Source organism: Cynocephalus volans, chromosome 10, assembly GCF_027409185.1.
Source record: "Cynocephalus volans isolate mCynVol1 chromosome 10, mCynVol1.pri, whole genome shotgun sequence".
Lineage (NCBI taxonomy): Eukaryota > Metazoa > Chordata > Mammalia > Dermoptera > Cynocephalidae > Cynocephalus > Cynocephalus volans.
The window spans coordinates 41,128,868-41,147,144 of record NC_084469.1 but is presented as its reverse complement, the minus strand read 5'-3'; the positions used below and the strand labels follow the sequence as shown (position 1 = coordinate 41,147,144).

Genomic DNA, 18,277 nt, shown 5'->3' with positions numbered 1-18,277 from the left:
CAAGCAACATTTTATTTAGAGAGAAAGCTGCTGAAGTCCAAAGGTGCTGACTCAGGTGCTCCTGATGGGATCCAGGGGTGGCTCTGTCTTCCCCAACATGACGCTGGCTTGGGAAATCCCAGGGGGAATAGTTTATTTGGTTTAAAGAGCAGGTAGTAAAATGCCCCAGGTTGTCATCGTGTTAATGGCCTTGTAATAAGCTAACCTTAATCTGGGCCTGTATATAAATGTGGTCTTTCTTTACAACGAGCTGGGGACCAAGGTGTAAAATGGCAGGGCAGCCTTGCCAGGAGCAAAACCTTCAACTTGCTATCTTGGCAATGGACAGGAGAGGCTGAGGGTCTCCAGAGCAGCAGGCCCTGCCTGGGCTGCCACTCCTCCCCAAGGCCTGGGGCTCCCTCCTGGGCTGACCCCATAGTCTCTCTGGGCAAACTGGAAGGTATTTCCCCTTCCTCCACCCTCTTTCTACCAAATTTCTCAAACCTTTGGGCGTGGAAAGGATGACTGCCTCCTGCACATGAATGCTGATTGACTTGAGCCAGGCTGAGTGAGTCAAACAGAGGCACAAACCGTAAATCAGGCCCATTAGGGCCTGCGGCCCAATTCCCACACTTCGCCTTTCTGAGTAGGTTTGAATAAGAAGCTGTCTCCCAGACAACCAGTTTCCCACCTCAGAGACAAGCACAGTTGCCAGGTGTTTTGCGTTTTCTTCTACAGCTATCTTAGGCACAAGAGCAGAGATGTTCCACCATTTCATTCACTGCTACATTCCCAGCACCTGGAACATATCTGGCCCAAAGTAGGTAGATATATGTGAATAAAGGAATAATTGTTTAAGGGGTCTCCATATCCTAAGGGGAGAGAACTTTCCAAGAGGTGGAGAGAGTGGCTGCCACCTGCATCAAGCCATACCTGAAGCCGTTGATTCTTGACCTGACAAAAGTCAAGAACACACTCATTCCTTCTCCTGATGAAGCCAGTTTCAGTTGGATTTCCCATCACTTGCAATTACGAGTCCACATTGATGTAGGCAGGTTGGCCAATGGTTAGCTCATGAGGACACAGTCTGCTACAGGATAAGCTGTATACAATTAGGCAATGGGCTTAGTAGGGAGGGAGTTTTCTCCTAGTCTGGTTCAGTGTAAATCACCTATGTTTTAGAGGTGAACAAGGCAGCATGAGGGGCCTGGATGTCAGCCATGACTTGAGTCTACTTTAAGGTAAACATTTCCATTCTTCCTGTTTGGAAAATGAATTCAGATCCTCTGACTGAATAGGCAGGTGGGTTATTCAGGCTGAACAGAGACTCAGGTGGATGGGGAGGAGTTCCTGTTTGGGAACTTTCCAGGCAGAGGCACTTAACTGAGGGGAGCCCTGGAGCCATGCTGTCATCGCAAAGGCAACGCACCTGGTCTCCAGCAAGCTGGTTATTCACAGCACACATGCCCTATCAGGAGACTGCAGCCAGGACTGGCCAAGGAAGCTTCTTCTCAAGTGCCAGGCAGTGGGGAGATTCCAGGTGGAGGCTCAGGTTGCCAGTGGCCTGCACGTGTTGGGGGGGTATGCTTATGTGTGCATGAGGGGCTGGGCTACAGCAGCCTGGGTCTTCCATGGGAGGTAAGACCAGCAACTGTGGGCATCAGTGACCAAAGACAATAGAAGAGAAGGGGACGAGAAATGGAAGAGGGACTCCCCTGTCAGGGAAGGGCACCCCTTGTCTTTTGTATTAGTCCGTTTCTGTTGCTTACAACAAAATACCTGGAACTGAGTATAGATCACTCAGTTGCTTTCAGTTTCTGAGGATAGGAAGTCCGAAATCCAGGGAACACAGCTGGTGAAGGCCCTGTTGATGACAGTACCACAGGAATCTGACGTGGCAAAAGATAGCGGAGCAGAGAGAGCAGAGAGGACAGACTCTCTTCTTTTAAAGCCCTCAGAACCACACCCCTGACCACCATTTTTAATCCATTCATCACTGCATGGTCCTACAATCCAATCATCTCTTCAAGGCTCCACCTTTCAATCACCATAATAGGATTCCCACCCTCTTAACAGTCACAGTGGGGGCCAAGTTTCTAATACATAAAACTTGGGGGATGCAATTCAAGCTCCAGTGAGTTTTGGAGGACATAATTCAATCTACTACATCTTCCAAGCCAGGACTCTGGGATTGTCCCAGGATCTTCTTCTGCCAGTCACCTGTTAGGCCTGTGTATCTCCTCCTGTGCCCAGATTCAGACCCACTGTTGCTCACCTGGTCCCCCAATTCTCTCAATCCACCTTCCACTGTATGGCCTGAATTTTCTTTCTAAAGCACAAATCCGGTCATGCTACTTTCCAGTGTGACTCTTCCGTGGCTCCCTTTTGACCTTAGGGTGCACACTACTTAGTGAGGCAAACAGGAAGTCTGCCAGATCTGGTCCCGCTGCTTCTCTTCAGTCCCGTCCTCCATCCCTCCTGAGCCCCCATACCCGAGCTGTTCAGAACTGCTTCCTGAACACTCCAGCACTTCACCCTGGCCTTTGCTTGCCCTGGACTCTGCCTAAAGTGCCTTCTCCCGTCCAGTGTTGGGCGTGATGACCAGTAGTCTGCACTGGATTCTTTCCTTCAAAAACAGAAACACAACCAAGATGATGCACAGACACTAGACTGTCCCACAAAGAAAAGGAGCTGCAGGCAGGTTGAGTTCTCAGTGAAATCTTAGCGGAGAGAGCGCCTACCACCAGGCCAGCCTGTGGCAGGTGTGCAGCCCGGAAGTGAAGACCCAGAGAGCTAAGTCAAGAGACACAGGACTGGGCCATGGAGAAGCAGATGTTGAAAAGGCCCCGGTGAGGCTGAGCAAAGGCACCTGTGTCAGGCAGAGGGGCCTGGAAGTGAAGACAAGTTCCAAGGACTCCGGTAAGAAACTCCGGCTCCCAGCCCCCCTCTGAGAAGCCTCTGGAGAGCAAACTCCTGGGGGTCGAGGTGTGTCTTGGCTCACCTCTCTGTCACAGACAAGGCCTAGCACACAGTGTCCTGCCGTAATTAGAGACCAGCGGATGACAGAATAAAGGGCTGGGGAGTTAACCCACCCCAGGGCCAGGGGAGGGGGCCTCTCCTCCCAGCCCATGATTTTTTGGGTTTGCGGCTCCTTCTTTCTTATGTTTGTCCATTTGTTGAAGCTGGAAGGAGTGGGGCCTTGTCTGTGTTTGCCTTGCTGGTCCCCTGCCCTGAGCGTCTGACTTACCTGCATCTCTTTGGGTGATTGGGGTCACCTCACCTCTTGTTGGATGTTTGAGGTGGGATGGGAGCATCTTGCCTTTCTTTGGATGTTTGGGGTAGAGTGTGGTCAATTTGTCTGTCTTTAGATGTTTGGGGTGGGGTAACCCTGCCTCTCTTTGGATGTCAGGGGTGGGGTGCGGTCACCTTGCCTCTCCTTGGATGTTTGGGGTGGTCACCTTGCCTCTCCTTGCATGTTTGGGGTGGAGTGGGGTCACTCAAGCAAGTACTGTGCTTTGCCTCCTGCACTGCTTCCTGTGCTGTTCCTGCCATCCCCTCTCCCAGCAGGGGCAGACCCGAGCTCTATTCCCAGCTTTGCTGGAGTGGAGCCCTCAGCCAGCAGCAGTTCCCCAAAGTGCCCAGCCTGCAGCGCCCCCTGGCTGCATCTAGTGAGGAAAGACTGGCTCTTACCAAGACCTGGGAACCTCACTCTTGTCCACTGAATTGGGCCCACCTGCCTGCTCGACCTTCTCCGCACCTGGGGTCCGCCTTCTTTGGGCTTCTACTTCTCAGGCAGCTCCCCAGTGGGTGAACCAGGAGGGGTTGCACTCATTTAAGCTAACCTGGATGCATGACGCTGGCTCTCAGCCACACATGGAGGTGATGACTGGGCATAACGTATGGTGGGAACAAGTTAAAGCAATGAGTTTAGTGGAGGGTGATTAGGGATGAAGTGGAGATAAACACTAGCTTCTCTGCTAACACATCTGAAAAATGTGTTAGAGGCGGGGAGAGAAACAGTGCCAAAGAGAAATGCTGGCCAAGAGTCCAACTTAATTTACTTGATTAAAGACTCTCTGCTACTCTACGCAGAGCTAAGATAGCCCTGAAGATAAAGATAATGATGACATTTTACCACAGTTTGGAAAACAAAAACTGACAAATGAGTGAAACTAGAAAGAAGTGATAGTAACATGCTTTGGCTCAACCCTGCCAATTTTCTTCACAAAACTGGTGAGAAGATGCATCTGTCACATGGGCGGGTGTGTGCCAATTTCCCCCACCTTCTAGGGCTCCTGAAAGCCACTTGGGCATTCCTTCGATCAATGATGGAGCATCTATCATGTGGTCATTTATTGATGGCCTTCTGTTCTCAGTGCCCATGGATGCGGCAGTGAGAAACGTGCATTCCTGCTTCAGTGGGTGTGCAGTCTAACGGTGGCATGGGGGGCAGGGGCAGAGGTCAGCAAGCAGGTCAGGGAGGCGTGTGTGTCACATATTCATAGGTGCTATAAGTGACGAATATAGCAAGAATGGTGGTGGGTGGGGTGCTGATTTGAAGTCAGAGAAGGCAAATTCCAGAAACAAGTGGAAGTTGTGGGCTGGTGGCCGGGAAACACTGGAGTGTGTTCTGGTTGGTGCAGTCCCCAGACAGAGTCCTGTAGTAAGGGGTGGGAACAGGGATTGTACCAGCCGGATAAGGACTATCTCAAAGCCGTCTTTTCTTATGTAACCACATGCCATAAACACCTTTCCAAATCAGTTCATTCTTTATCCCAGGCTGTTCCTCTGACCACAGGGCTTCATATAACCCAGAAGGAGTTATTCTTTATGCCTTCAAAATATATTCATTGAGCACCTACTCCATGCCAAGCATTGTTCCAGATGTTGGAGGTAAAGCACTACAAAGAGAAAGTCTTTGCCTTCATGGAGCTTACATTCCAGGGAGAAGACAGGTAATACACAGGTAATGAAATATATAAGCAGACACAGAATGTCAAACAGGGATAAATGTTAGGAAGAAAGAACGAAGCACAAGAAAGCGGTAAGTGCTGGGGGGGATGGAGGTGCTATTTAATTAGGTGACCAAGGAAGGCCTCTCTAAAGTGTTATTTCAATAAAATTAGGAGGGGACCCATGAGAAAAGATAGAGGGAGGCCCCCAAGCAGGAAGAACAGGAGGTGGGCATGTACTAAAGGGAGCACGCTTCGAGAATTTGAGGAAAAGCCAGGAGACGTGTGGACAGGAGGGAGTTCCGAGCTCAGAGAGGGGAGCTAGCCAGATTCTGCGGGACCTTGTAGGCCACTGTAAGTTCTTTGCATTTTATTCCTGGTATGAAGGGAAACCCCTGCAGGATGGAGGACAGGGGAGTAGCACGATCTGCCTGGTATTTTAAAAGAGCAGGCAGCGTAGACGCAAAAGGAGTAGGAGGAAGGTAAGAGGGGGCTTGTAGGCCTGTGTCTTGGGAGAGATGGGCAATTAAACAAACCTGGTTTTAGAGTGTAGCCTTATAATGCCAAGTCACAGGTTCAAATCCCTGTACTGGCCAGCCACTAAAGAAAGAAAGAAAACAAACAAAAAACAACCTGGTGGTGGTGAAGGTGAGCGATTGTGAGACTAGGGATTCATTTTCCAAGTGCTCAACCTCGTGGTTCCAGTTACGGGTCGCAGAGCAAGCTTGACCCAGGCAGAATGTGGGTTGCCACATGCCATCAGATGCCTTGGCTCTCAGATGTCCCGTGATGTGCATGGTGGGTCCAACTAGTGGGTGGCAGAACCCGAATTAGGACACGAAGGGCAGAGGCTCTTTAACCCAGAACGTATCTTCACCTCTTATGGTTAGTTAGGAAACCATGGCCAAAAGATGCTAAAAGTGAAATCTCTCCAGCATGAGATCAGTTATATTCGGGTTTCCACTGACAGAGAAGCAGTTATATTGCTCTCAGTTCACTTCCACTCCAGGCAGGCAGACCTAAACTATTTAAAAAGTCTGATGGCTGAGGGAGAAGACCAAAAATAGCATGCCAGACATCCAAGGTGACTGCTGGAGCCTGTTTGTTTTCCACTCGCTTTTTATTTAGTAGCCTTGCTGGTTGACACCATTGGTCCTACCTAGTGGACAGATGGAGAAAACATGCCTCCAACAGATGAAGAACTCTGTGGGTGATCACTAGCTGGCCTTGAATTCCAGAGAGAAAAACCAAGCCAGCACCCCACCCAACCCAGTTCTTCATCCAAGGCAAATGAGGAGTTCTCTTTGGCTGTGAGTGTGTCATTAGAAGCGTCAAGCAGGCATTTTCCAAAAACTTTTCTCCCAGAGTTCCTTCTGCAGTCGGCAGTAACAGGGAGGCCTCATCCTCATGGCTGTCCTAGCATGTGGACTGTGTCCAGGAAGGGTGAGGAGGGAAGAGAAGGTAGGGGGAAGTTAAGGTGGGTGTCAGGACTGAGACCCGGGTTCCAGTGAGTCTCGCATCACACCAGGGTCAGCAAGCAGAGAAAGCTTTGCTCTGTAGTGGTCATGCCACTGGGCAAAGCAGTGCTGAGGCCCAGCTATTTTCTTAGCAAAGCAAATGGGAGGTGAAGAGGAATGCGCAGAGGGGACCAAAGAGGGAAACTCAACCCTCCACATACTGAGAGCAGGCACAGCTGCCACACTTCTGTGTTTTCCTCCAGCATTGGGGCGGAGGCCTCTCCAAGCGCACGTAAGGGATGTGTCTCTGCTGGGCAAGATGGATCCCATTTTTACGTTTGAAAAGAAAAAAGGGCAGTGGCATTCCTCTCACAGTTGAAGGCTACAAACAAGGACCCTTTGGAGAAATTTGGTCTTATCCTTAACTGATGGAGTGGGTCTACTAAAATAAAAGGAAGTTGTTACCATTCTCCCAGAGTCAGAAGGACTCTGGGTTAAGAACCATGCTGTTAAGAAAGGTAGTTAAGGGACCAGATGTGTCGCTTTTTCCCTTCATCAGTTTTCCACTGCACTGTGCGGCACCTGCAGCCGGCCTAGTCCTACACTTACAGCCCCCATGGGCTGGCCTGCAGGACCCGAGTGAAGACCCTGGAGCCTGGGTTCTAGATCTGGCTAGCCTTTCCCGGGCTGCTCCCCTGACCACTGATGCCACTCCAGGGCTGGGAGGTGTTGCACAGGGAGAGGGTTCAGGCCTTAGCAGGTTTGGGAAATGCTGTTATACAAACTCAGCCTTTCTTTTCTTTTTTAAAACTGAGTTTCCTGAGGCCTTACTATGGTTGTGCATGTGCTTTGGGACTCTCCAACAGAGCTGCAGTGGGCAGTGTTTCCCAAAGATATTTGATTAAAGAACCCTTGAAGGACAAATGCTTCCCGTAACTGGGAATGAGCAGAGTCCCCACGGGATCAGTAAAGGTGAGTGCCTCATGGGTGAGAAAATGCTCGGCCACAGGAGTCTGAGCCAGCTACTGCCCACAAGGGAGGATGGTGGGGCATGGGGTGTGGGACATACAGATGGGAGGGTCTGGGAGGTGGTGGGGTCATTCTGAGCACAGGGAGCCCTCAGGGAGGTGTGAGGAGCTGCAGGGAGTACTCTGGAGGGGAAAATGACTGGAGAGAAAACTGGGGAGCAAGATGGGGCTTGAGTGTGGAGACTCCAGACTTCCTGTGGCCTGCACATGGCATACCACTATGACACTGGGATTTTTTGAGCAGGAGAATGACAAGTCAAAGAGGCCCCAGGAAGATTTCTTGGTGATGGTTTGAAGGCAGGAGAGGGGAGAGACTGGATGGTTCTGAGAACAGTAGGGTGGAGGTGGTGTTCACGGCCCTCTGCTTATTATCCTTTGTGTATACAGGTATCATATCTAAGGTGCTCACTTTCACCACCTTGAAGCACGGAATACCCATGTGCCTGAACAGACATTTCCAAAAAAAGACATACAAATGGTCAACAGATATATGAAAAAAATGCTCAACACCACTAATCATTAGGGAAATGCAAATTGAAATCACGAGATATCACCTCATACCTGTCAGAATGGATATTCTCAAAATGATGAAAGGTGGGTGCTGGCGAGAGTGTGGAGAAAAGGGAGCCCACGCACACTGCTGTTGGGAGTGCAGATCAGTGTGGCCACATGGAAAACGGCATGGAGGGTTCTCAAAAACTAAGAATAGAACTACCATTTGATCCAGCAATACCACTGCCGGGCATTTACCGAACAGATTTGAAATCAGTATGTGGAAGAGACAGCTGCACTCCCATGTTCACTGCCCCACTATTCACAATAGCCAAGGTATGAAATCAACCTAAGTGTCAATCAACGAATGAATGGGTACAGAAAATGTGGTATATGTGAACAGTGGAATACTATTCAGCCTTAAAAAAGAAGGAAATTCTGTCATTTGCAACAACATGGATGGAATTAGAGAACATTATGCTAAGTGAAATAAACCAGGCACAGAAGGATGAATACTGCATGTTCTCCCCTATGTGTGGAATCTAAAATAATTTTACTCCTAAAAACAGAGTGTAGGATGGTGGTTACCAGGGCTGGGTGGCTGGGGAAATGGGGAGAGGGTATTAGACAAGAGAAATCAGGGGTTTTTTTGAGATATATTGCGCAGCATGGTAAATATAGTAAATAATAATGAATTGTACATTTTAAATCGCTGTAAGTTTCAAATGTTCTCACCATAAAAAATGAGCGTGTGAGGTGATGAATATGTTAACTAGTTTGATTTAGTTATCCCACACTGTGTTGATAAATCATAACACCACTTTGTATTCCATAAATGTATGCAACTATAATTTGTCAACTTACAATTAAAAAAACAAAAATTGAAAAAACCCAAGAAATCCCCATGTGCCCCGTGTGAAGGTATGAGTCAGGTATTGTCAAGTCCCATGTCAGCTCGGCACAAGATGGTACAACCACACTCACTCCTGTTCTTACCTACTGCTTTACTGCAGAAGGAAAAGAGAGTCAATGCGTTTTGCAATGTGAGAGCTGCAACGAGTTGTGGATGCTCTTTGTAGACATCCCAATGCCATGTTCCCCACATAAATAATGTGGAGATAGCCAAGAGGTAATAGTTCAGATAATAGGAACAGGGATTGAATGCTATCTGCAATCATCTTAGAAATTTCTGGAGAACAAGCATATTGAAATGACTGTTTAAATGTTGCTTAAACCTCATGAGATCTGGGAGACTGAGTAACTGAAACATCCTGTCAAGCTTACAGACCTTCAGGCAAATGGGATCTACGCGGACCTGTGGGGGTATGGGCGAGGACTGAGCAACTACAGGTGACTGTTCGGTACCTGAGACCACACCTGGCTACAGGTAACTCACAAAACTCCCAGAACCAGAACCACTCCCACTGAGAGCCTAACTCGTGCATCTGGCTGTTAAAGCCATCCGCCCTGTGGAGGCCAGTTTCTGAATTCAGGAGATACCTGGGTGGAAATGTATTTGTCACTAGAGTGACAAGAATGTTCTTCTAACTTCTCACACATGTGAGAAAGTCGTGCAGCAAAGAAGAGCTGCCGATCCACAGGAGTGACTCAAGAGGTATAGTAATGGGACCACAGCCAGAGGGATTTCTGGTATTGACTATTAAGAAAGAAATGCTGAGATAGCGCCTGTATTTTAAAGTGAAATATAAAGATGCCTTTGATTCCTTGGAGTTTTAAAAGGCTGATATGTAAAGGGGGTGGGGGAGTCAGGGTTGGCGGTCCAGACTGAGATTCCCAGGCAACCATTGGAATCCCCACTCCAAACCATTCCTTTGTATTGTCTTATTGTTGGTGAGAATATGTGTGGGGTGGAGCAAGCTGGAGCTGGGGCTTATTCACAGGGAAGGGGGTGATTTGGGTGACAGTGTGTGCATTTCCTCTGCCGTGGCCCTCAAGGGACTGAGGGATACAGAACTATAGAAACAGAGTGCTCACCTTGTCTGGCCACCAACTGCCACTCCTGCTAACAGCTGGGGAGAGTGTGTGTGTGTATATGTGTGTGGGGGCGAGTGTGTGGGAGGAGCCAGAAAAGGCAGATGTGCGTGTGTACATCCATGCAAGGAAGAACAAAAATAGTGGGGGGGTGGGGCTGGAGGAAGAGATGTAAAAAGACCCTCAAACAGAACAATATTCTTTTTTTGAATTGATCAACTGAGCCAACCCATTTCTTATTTGGGGAGCATTTTGGATGTTTCTTTTTTTAAAATCATCACTGAGCACCAAATTATTTTACAATTTTGTGCTAAAACCAGCGATTTCTCTTCTTATGCTCCAGAATTATCAAAATATTCTTGCCTAACAGTAAAGGGAAATAAATCGTCTCCCCCCGTACGATTATTGTTTTTTTCCCACATGCTCATTTGAGTTCAGCTCGGAGGGTCTCCCTTGTCGTGGGTCACACCTGGAGGCTGCTTACAGGTGAGCATGAGCAGCAGGAGCAAGGGCAGGTGCCACAGGCTGCAGAAGAACAGTCTCCGGGAGCTCTTCCGGTCCGCGTCCACGTAGAACCGAAAGCCGAGGTAGGAAATATACAAGTTGATGGGGAGGGAGACGACCGGGAAGGCCCACGTGGTGACGTCGAGGACGGGGGCCGCCGTGGACAGTCCGATCAGGGCCAGGCAGTGGCGCAACGCCACGCGCCGGCACAGGCCCGGGTTAGTGACGGACATCATGCAGTAGCCTCCCCGGGAGTAGTCTTCGCGGAGGCCCCAGCTCAGGGCGTTGAAATGGGGAAACTGCCAGGAGTAGAGGATTCCTCCCAGAAGAAATGCCCCTGCACGGAGGTTCAAGAGAGAAGCGGGAGACAGACAGGTCATCATCAGAGGTTTCCGAGGGAATGGTTTTCTCTCCCTGACGCCTGCTCGGCCCTCTGAGGTGCTGCCCCAGTTCCACCCAGCACCCGGACTCTCCGCCTTTCTTTGTTCTCTCTGCTTCCCAGATCAGCCTGGCGTGGGGAAGGCAGGGCAATGGAGACTGTGCTCCAGGACCCCTCCTGCTTTCTCCCCTGGGGAGAGGCTGGGGCGGAGAGGCTCCTGACAGCTGGGAAGACCCTGCTTCACCGGGAGGGCCGCCCCACGTTGCAGGGCATTTAGCATCTGTGGATCCTGCCCCCCAAGCCCCTCTTGCTTCCCAGTATTGTGACAAGAAAAGAAGCCCGTGTATACTTGCAAACACCTTGGGGAAGTTCTGAATTCAGTGCTGCCTCTGGGAGGGAGCCTGTGCTAAAGCTCTTAGCTCCACTTCCACCAGCCGGGGACTTAGCTATGAGGCTCTTCGGGGAGGTGGCAGCAGTGCTGCAACTTGGAGGACACCCCAGGTTCACTGGGCCTTTTCTGTGAGCCTCTGCACCTGCCTAGGGAAGTGAGCAGCTCCCTGCTCAGCAGACTAAGAACTGACTGTGCCCACAGGCCCTGCTCAGCACCGGCTTTGACCTGTTTGCCTGTTGCCCCAGTGCACCACAGGGCTTCCGGGGCAGGCTGCTGGCACACTTCTGAGTCCCCAGAGCCTGCACAAAGGTGCAAGTATGAGATACTAAAACAGCATGTGATAAATAAGCCAGCAAGCCAGGGAAGTGCATTGGCATAAAGGAACACAGTCCCAGAGCAGGACAATATCTTGTCTATGGCTTTGTAATTTTTCTGCATGGACATAATACCTTGAGCACCGTTTAGCCTCTTTCTCTGGAACAGTCTCCCCACCACCCCCATGGGTGGAATGAAGGCTGCCATTTACTGAGTACCTATTATGTGACAGATACTTTCATAGAGTTTGCCCCATTTAATCTTGACTATAGGATTTTGAGGTAGGTTTCATAATACTCATTTAAAAAAAAAATCAGACTATGTCAAGTTCTTCAAAAAGAGATGGAGGAATTCAAAATGAGTCTCTTTGATTTTCAAACCAGGCTCCGTCTGTGACACTAAGCCACTCCCTGAAGTCAGGCAGCAGAGCTGGGGCGTGTGGCAGGGGCTAGTTCCTCCTGCACAAGTGACATATTACTCTGTTACGGAGCACCTGCTAAGGAAGGGGTGTGCACTGTCCTAGGCACTGGGGATACCGTGGTGAGTGTCTCTGCTAACAGTGATCTTACCATCTAGTCAAGGAGGTGGACCTTCATCCACTAGCGAATCTAAAATCATCACTCAATATGCTATGAAGGAAAAATACATGGCACAAGAGGACATACAGCAAGAGAAGCCGCCCTAGTCTAGAAGATCAGAGACCTCTGCGGAAGGGATTTCTGAGCTGAGCTGGAGGGAGAAGCGACCTCACCAAGTGAGGGGGCTGGTGGAGGGAAAGTATCTGCAAAGTCCTCGGGGCAAGAAGGTGCGAGGTGTGGTCAAGGTTTTAAAAGATTAGTAAGGTGTTAAGATTCACAGAACTATATCAAAAAAGAGTCAATTTTACTGTATGATAATTTACTAAATAAACATTAAAATAAAAAAGGAAGGCAGTAGGTAGGGCTGGAGTGCTGAGGACAGGGAACACTGTTCAGGACAAGGCTGGAGAGATGGGTAGGCGCCACATCCAGCCTGACTTTGCTATTCTAAATGCGTCAGAAAGCCATGGATCTTAACATGTAAGAGTGCGTGCGAGCGCGTGCGTGTGTGTGTGTGTGTGAGTGAGAGAGAGAGAGAGAGAGAGAGCGAGAGTGAGTGAGTGGGGGGGCAAAGAGGGGGGGAGAGAGAGAGAGCGAGAGCGAGTAGGGGGACAAAGGGACAGGCACCAGTGTTAAGTGATCCCATTTGTGAAGAACACTTTGGAGAGGCTCAAGGCGATCTGGAAGGATCAATTAGGAGATAAGGAGATGAAAGATAATAGTAATTAGGATCAGGATGGTGACAATGGAGATGAAGAGAAGATGCATTGGAGTAATTAGGAGGCAAAAGGGATAGGAGGTGAGTGCAGGGTAAGTAAGGAGGGATCAAGAGACTCCTGGGTTTACAGATCCATAGAGATGCCATTCACTGAGATGACAAGCAGGAACAGTGGGGAGGGGATGTCATGAGGGGATGCCTTGGGTGTGTTGAGACAGCCAAGGGAAAAGGCGTGAAGAGGGCTCTGGCAACCAGAGGGTGGGTACGGGTGGGGACGTGTAACTAGGAGCTCCTGGTACACACATCTGTTCCCAAGTGGACCAGTGTCCAGTCCGTCATTATTTATGTGTCTGTTTCCCACCCGACTGTGAGCTCCTTAAGGGTATGTTCATCTTCCTTTCCATCTCCAGAGACTAGAATATAGAAAGTGTGCAGTAACAGTGCAGTGAAGGGCCCTCAAGCTCATCAATGGGAGCCAATGTGCAAAATGAATTGATTTATTAAAAATGGTCCCCACGATCAGTGTTTCCCAACATGGGCTTGAGGACCTGGAAGGCAAACAGTTGAGACTCTGCTTGCTCTCTCCATCCCCTTCTCTAAAACTGTCTGGGGCTCTCTGACACCTAACCGCCCTCCCCCACAGGCTCCCTGGCAGAGGACCAAGAGAGTTCACTAACCCACCATGTCATCTACCCTAAGGAGCACCATCCTGCATAAGGAGGAAAGAGGCTGAGATCTGTAACCACGGTCCTATTTCAGGTAATGAGGATCTTTTAAGCCCCTGGTCTGTGGGAATGCTCAGAAAATGAGAGTGGGGGCTACTGCTCAGGCAGAACGTACCAGGAAAGAAGCAGTTTAAATAATGCAGAAGAATTCAGTAACTAGGTCTGGACTGTAAGGCCTGAGGGGCCCGTTTGTGCACATGCCGAGGAGAAGTGGAAGGAATGAGCTCCTCTTTAATCTCTTGTCTGTACTCCTCAACAGCGTGGATTGGTGACACTAGGGGTAGGCTTTGCAAGTTGTCTAAAAGGAAGAGGGAGGATTTTTAATTCATGCTGTTCTGGGCAGAAACTTACTCGTTTCTCAATTATATTTATCAGGCAGGACAGTTGTAGCGTACCACGTAGAACTTGTGTGGGTGCAGAAGATTTAAGAGGAAGGAGGCCCTACTCTCATATCCACTAACAGCTTCCTCTGGCTTCCATACATCAATCGACTCCTTTTCAGTCTTCCAATAGGAGAGGAAAAATAACGAAGATCTGATTTTAGGGTACTTACTTCAGTAAAGTTGCCTCAAATCCCCAAAATCCATTTTTTAAATCTTATTTTCTTATTTAACCTATAAATATCACATATATACTGTATCTTAGCTCATGCAAACACATCCCAGTTCTAATGGTGATAACAGAGCAGCTATTATTTGCAGAATCCATTCACTTGGTAAAGAAATTTAGGTGTCCCACATGCCAGGCTGGTGGAGGGAAAAGGCAATGGCAAACAGGACAAAGTCCTGCTTTTGGTCTAGAGGCAGAGACATAACACAAGTAGCAGTGATGAACACTCCTTAGAGAACCCAAATAGGGTAACACATGGGGGTGACTTGAGATTCAGTACTCAGGGAAGGCCTTTCCCAGGTGACATTTAAGCCATGACCCAACTAACTGGAAGCAGAACTCTACCAGATCCTGGGAAAAGTCACTTCAGGGCCATTTTGGGGTGGCACAGAGGCTGGAGTGAGCTAGGGAGGCGGAGTTATGGGATGGGGCTGGCGAGGCATCTGGAAGCCAGGATGAGGAGTGAGCTCCTTCCCAGCGCAGGGGACACACTGCAGGGAGGTGGTGAGGAGGCAGGGTGGTCAAGGGAATGAGGAAGGGGCAGACCTCGATGCCTTTTAATCAGGTGGGGAATACTGGAGACAGACACCGGCAAGTGTGTCATGGGGGAGACATGAAGAGTTCCAATTTTGGCCATTTCATTTGAGTTGCGTATTAGGCATCTCAGTTGAATGCCTGTCCTGTCATATACCAGGCACTGTGTGGAGGAATCAGATGCTTCCTAAGCCTCACCACCCCTGCCTATAGGTGTTATTACATTCATCCTACAGAAGAGAAAGATTAATTAACTTGCCCGATGATATCCAGCCCCTCTGGCACTGGACAACAGCACCTTCTTTTAGAAAGTTGTTGCCATACGCAGACTCATTCCCACACCAAGGGTCTGCCAGGTGGTCATCAAATGCCAGTGTAGCTGAGCAGAGGGAGGGAGGCTTGCTGAAAGAAAAACTACAGAGGCATCTTCCAGTTTATTAAGATAAGAGTTCTGGTTCCTTAAAAAAAAAAAGAGGTCTGTCTGTTTCAATGACAAACAGACAGTATTTTTCTTGACAGTGGGTACTCTCAGGGAATTAGAAAGGACAGAGAGAAGGTTGGACCACCCAAGTACAACTGAAAGAGTAAGCAGGGTGATAGAGCTAGACTTCCCCTTCGTATTTTGATGGAAAAATAAAATGATCTCTGGATTTAAGAGGAGGCGTTGTTGGAGATTCTCGAGGTCATATTGAGCAGGATGTAAGGAGCAGCCCAGCCCCGGCTCCCGAGCTGTCTCACATCCGAAGGGTTCAATCTGATTACGGTTTGCACTTCTGACAGCCACAAGCACAACAGGAAGCTGACAAGACCAAGAACTGTCTTGTCAAGAAAAATAACATCAACGATAACTTAGAGAGATGGGGAAGGGATAGGATAATTCAGAGCTTGGTGTCTGCTGTGCCCTGCAAATGACTGACAAACAGCAACCTCAGCTGGGAGGCCAAACTTGAAATGCTTAAAATATCAGGCCCAAATGTGGAATCTTTCTTGTCTTTCTCAAAAGCCCTCCTTTTTGTGTGCCAACTGGAGTGTTTTGTTTTGCTCAATACACTTTTTCGGTTATGCTTCTGCTTAAAATAACATAATTAAAAAATCATTTTCGTAAGAGTAGCATGCTGCTCTTTCTGTGAGAGGAAATTGGGTATGGGGTTCAGCTCATGTCACAAGTGAAAGAGCTTTAGAAATCACAGCTTAGCCTTAATGGACTGTAATCAGAAAACCACCACCCACACACAGTATAAAAGATGTAAAACAAATTACTCCCCTTCATCAAGATAAGGTGAACTAGAACAGGAAGACTTGAATTAGTCCGGGGGCGGTGGTGGGACCCACCTTCCTTGTGGGGGGAACATAAAGCACTCAGCTTACTAATTCAAAGGCCTCGCTTTCCCTCAAGACAAGTGTTCTACTTATGCCCTTATCTTCACTCCCCCCAAAGCAGTCTATTTTTATGGGCCCTATCTTCTACGACAACAGAAAATGACTGTGTGCCCACCATATGATGGGCACAGACTCTGTTCTAGGTCCTCTGCTGGAGTATGGCCAGGGAAGGACAATACATGGATTATGGCCAGTGGTACATGTTACCTTAGCTACAGGGCTTGTGGGCAGTACACAGGAGGAACACCTCAGAGAAGTCTGGGAAAGCTTCCTGGAAGAAATGATTTGTAAACAGATCTGAGGATGATCTCTGAGTTTTGATCCATGCACACAAACCATGCATCTTCTGCTTCTTCTAAATGTAACTTCTCATTCTGTACATATTTGGTTTGATCATATCTGGAAGAAGTGTCTACTTCCTTTCTTTAAATCTAATACTTGTTAATCTATGGATATATAAAATACTGAAAATCTATGAAACAGGTGGCATATCTGTGGGTACAGTTCTCCAGAGTACAGCAACTTCTGAGATCACGATGCCGTCATCCCAGCTCAAGGGCAACTCCAGAGACAGGTGTCCAAGGCATTGCTGATTTCCCTCCACACTCAAAATGGAGAAGAGCACATCTACTCTGCTGTGTGTGTGAGTAGCTGGACAGAACCCTTACCCAGTGGCACCCTGCTCTAATTACAGGGACATATTAGGTGGGGCAAGGCTAACCAATGTCTTCCTTGTGACTCTTTGAAGACACATATTTTCAAACTCTCTCCAAACACTGATCAATCATTTCTGCAACATACAGACTGGATCTCACTCATTTCCTCCCTGCCACATCCAGCAGTGCTCCCATTCACCGCATACTTCCATCGGTTTGTTGACAAATAAAGCCAAGGCAGTTCCAGCCAATGTATCCCAACAGAATGGAGACAAAAATTCTCAGGCTGGAACTCTTAGTCTCTGTATGTACTCTTCCAAGGAAAATGCGCTTTGGAATGGTGTTCAATGGTTTCAGCTCGCTTTCTCTGACTGCCCAGTGGGCATCTTCCCACCCCCACCTAAACCAATTCATTGTTGTTATCCGTCCACGCATGGCCTTGCAAAGGATAAAGAAACCGAGCTCCAGTGGACCCTGGTGCTGGGTTTGGGAGGCCTTCCCTCCCAGTACAATAAGCTGCTCTCTACACATGGCCCTCAGCAGCTCGTCTGTCCCATGACTGGTTACATTTGTGCTTTCAGGGTTATATAGTTATGTAAACCTGGGGCTCACTGAGGAGACACAGCCAAACCCAGAGCTTCATGGTCACAGATTTCAAAGCCTTTCTTTTGAGGGTTAACACAAAGGAAGGCGCTTGTGAAACAGATCAGCCTCAGCAGTGCAATAGACTTCTATGGCACAGGAGATAAAGGGAAGAGGATGTGGGGCGAGTTTATCATCTGCACAGGCGACAAAAGAGAAGATGAAAATTCCTCTGACATAGGTAATAGAGTGGCTAATACCGCTTGCCCTTGAAGGATTCTCTGGAAGTGACTTAGGAATAATGAAGAAGCTCCATTTGAAAGGAAGCACAGAGCTTGGACTCTGAAAGCAGTGTTCTCCTCTTTTTCTCTTCTTACCATTTCCCTACAAGGAAATTTTAATCATCTGTGGGTTCTCTCAGAAATCCAAATTCTCCCTCCCCTCCCCCTTATTGGAAGGTCTTTCTGCCTTTGTCACCCAAATATTTATTTATTCATTGAACAGTACTAATTAAATGTGCACTCTGCGCCAGGCACTATGTCTACCAGAGGCTGCCCTACCAAGGCACCATCTATCACTTCATCCAGGAAGGCACTAACCCAGTTCCCTAAAAGCTTGAGATCAATTATGCACAAGTGACAGACCTGTGTGCACTCAGTACCAAAGTTTGCCCCCAATTATACTCCAATCGTGGGTCTACCAACATATTTCTAGAACAAAACGTTTGCAGCCTTTTGGTTGTTTGTCTTTCAAGGGAACATGAGGCTCTAAATATTGTTTGTTTGCTAATATTCCCATGAAAATTTTCCTTGTTTATTTTGTTGTTTAAAAATACCATTTATCTTAATTAATCTGGAGCTCTATGGCTAGTTATGGCAAAAATCTCACACAAAATGAACACAGACACACATTTTCAGTTTGATTTCAAGCTGAGGCAGTAAAGGAAATCCTTAAAAGTGATTGTGTTAACCAGTACTTAACTGGTACTTAGTGAGCCCTCAATAAA

General features: G+C 48.2%; 1 protein-coding gene across 4 annotated transcripts in view; it reads right to left on the bottom strand.

The window, feature by feature from the left end:
* Positions 1-10,086: 10,086 nt before the first annotated feature.
* LOC134388447 (protoheme IX farnesyltransferase, mitochondrial) overlaps positions 10,087-18,277 on the bottom strand; it is a 122,820-nt gene continuing 114,629 nt past the window's right edge. For 3 of the 4 annotated variants that reach the window (XM_063111493.1, XM_063111492.1, XM_063111495.1), the window contains one exon: positions 10,087-10,741. In XM_063111493.1, coding sequence (XP_062967563.1) covers positions 10,335-10,741 — 407 coding nt within the window. In that variant the 3' untranslated portion in view covers positions 10,087-10,334. Of the gene's footprint in view, positions 10,742-13,644; positions 13,809-18,277 lie in introns of those variants that run through there. The other variant, XM_063111494.1, reaches the window with a different exon arrangement.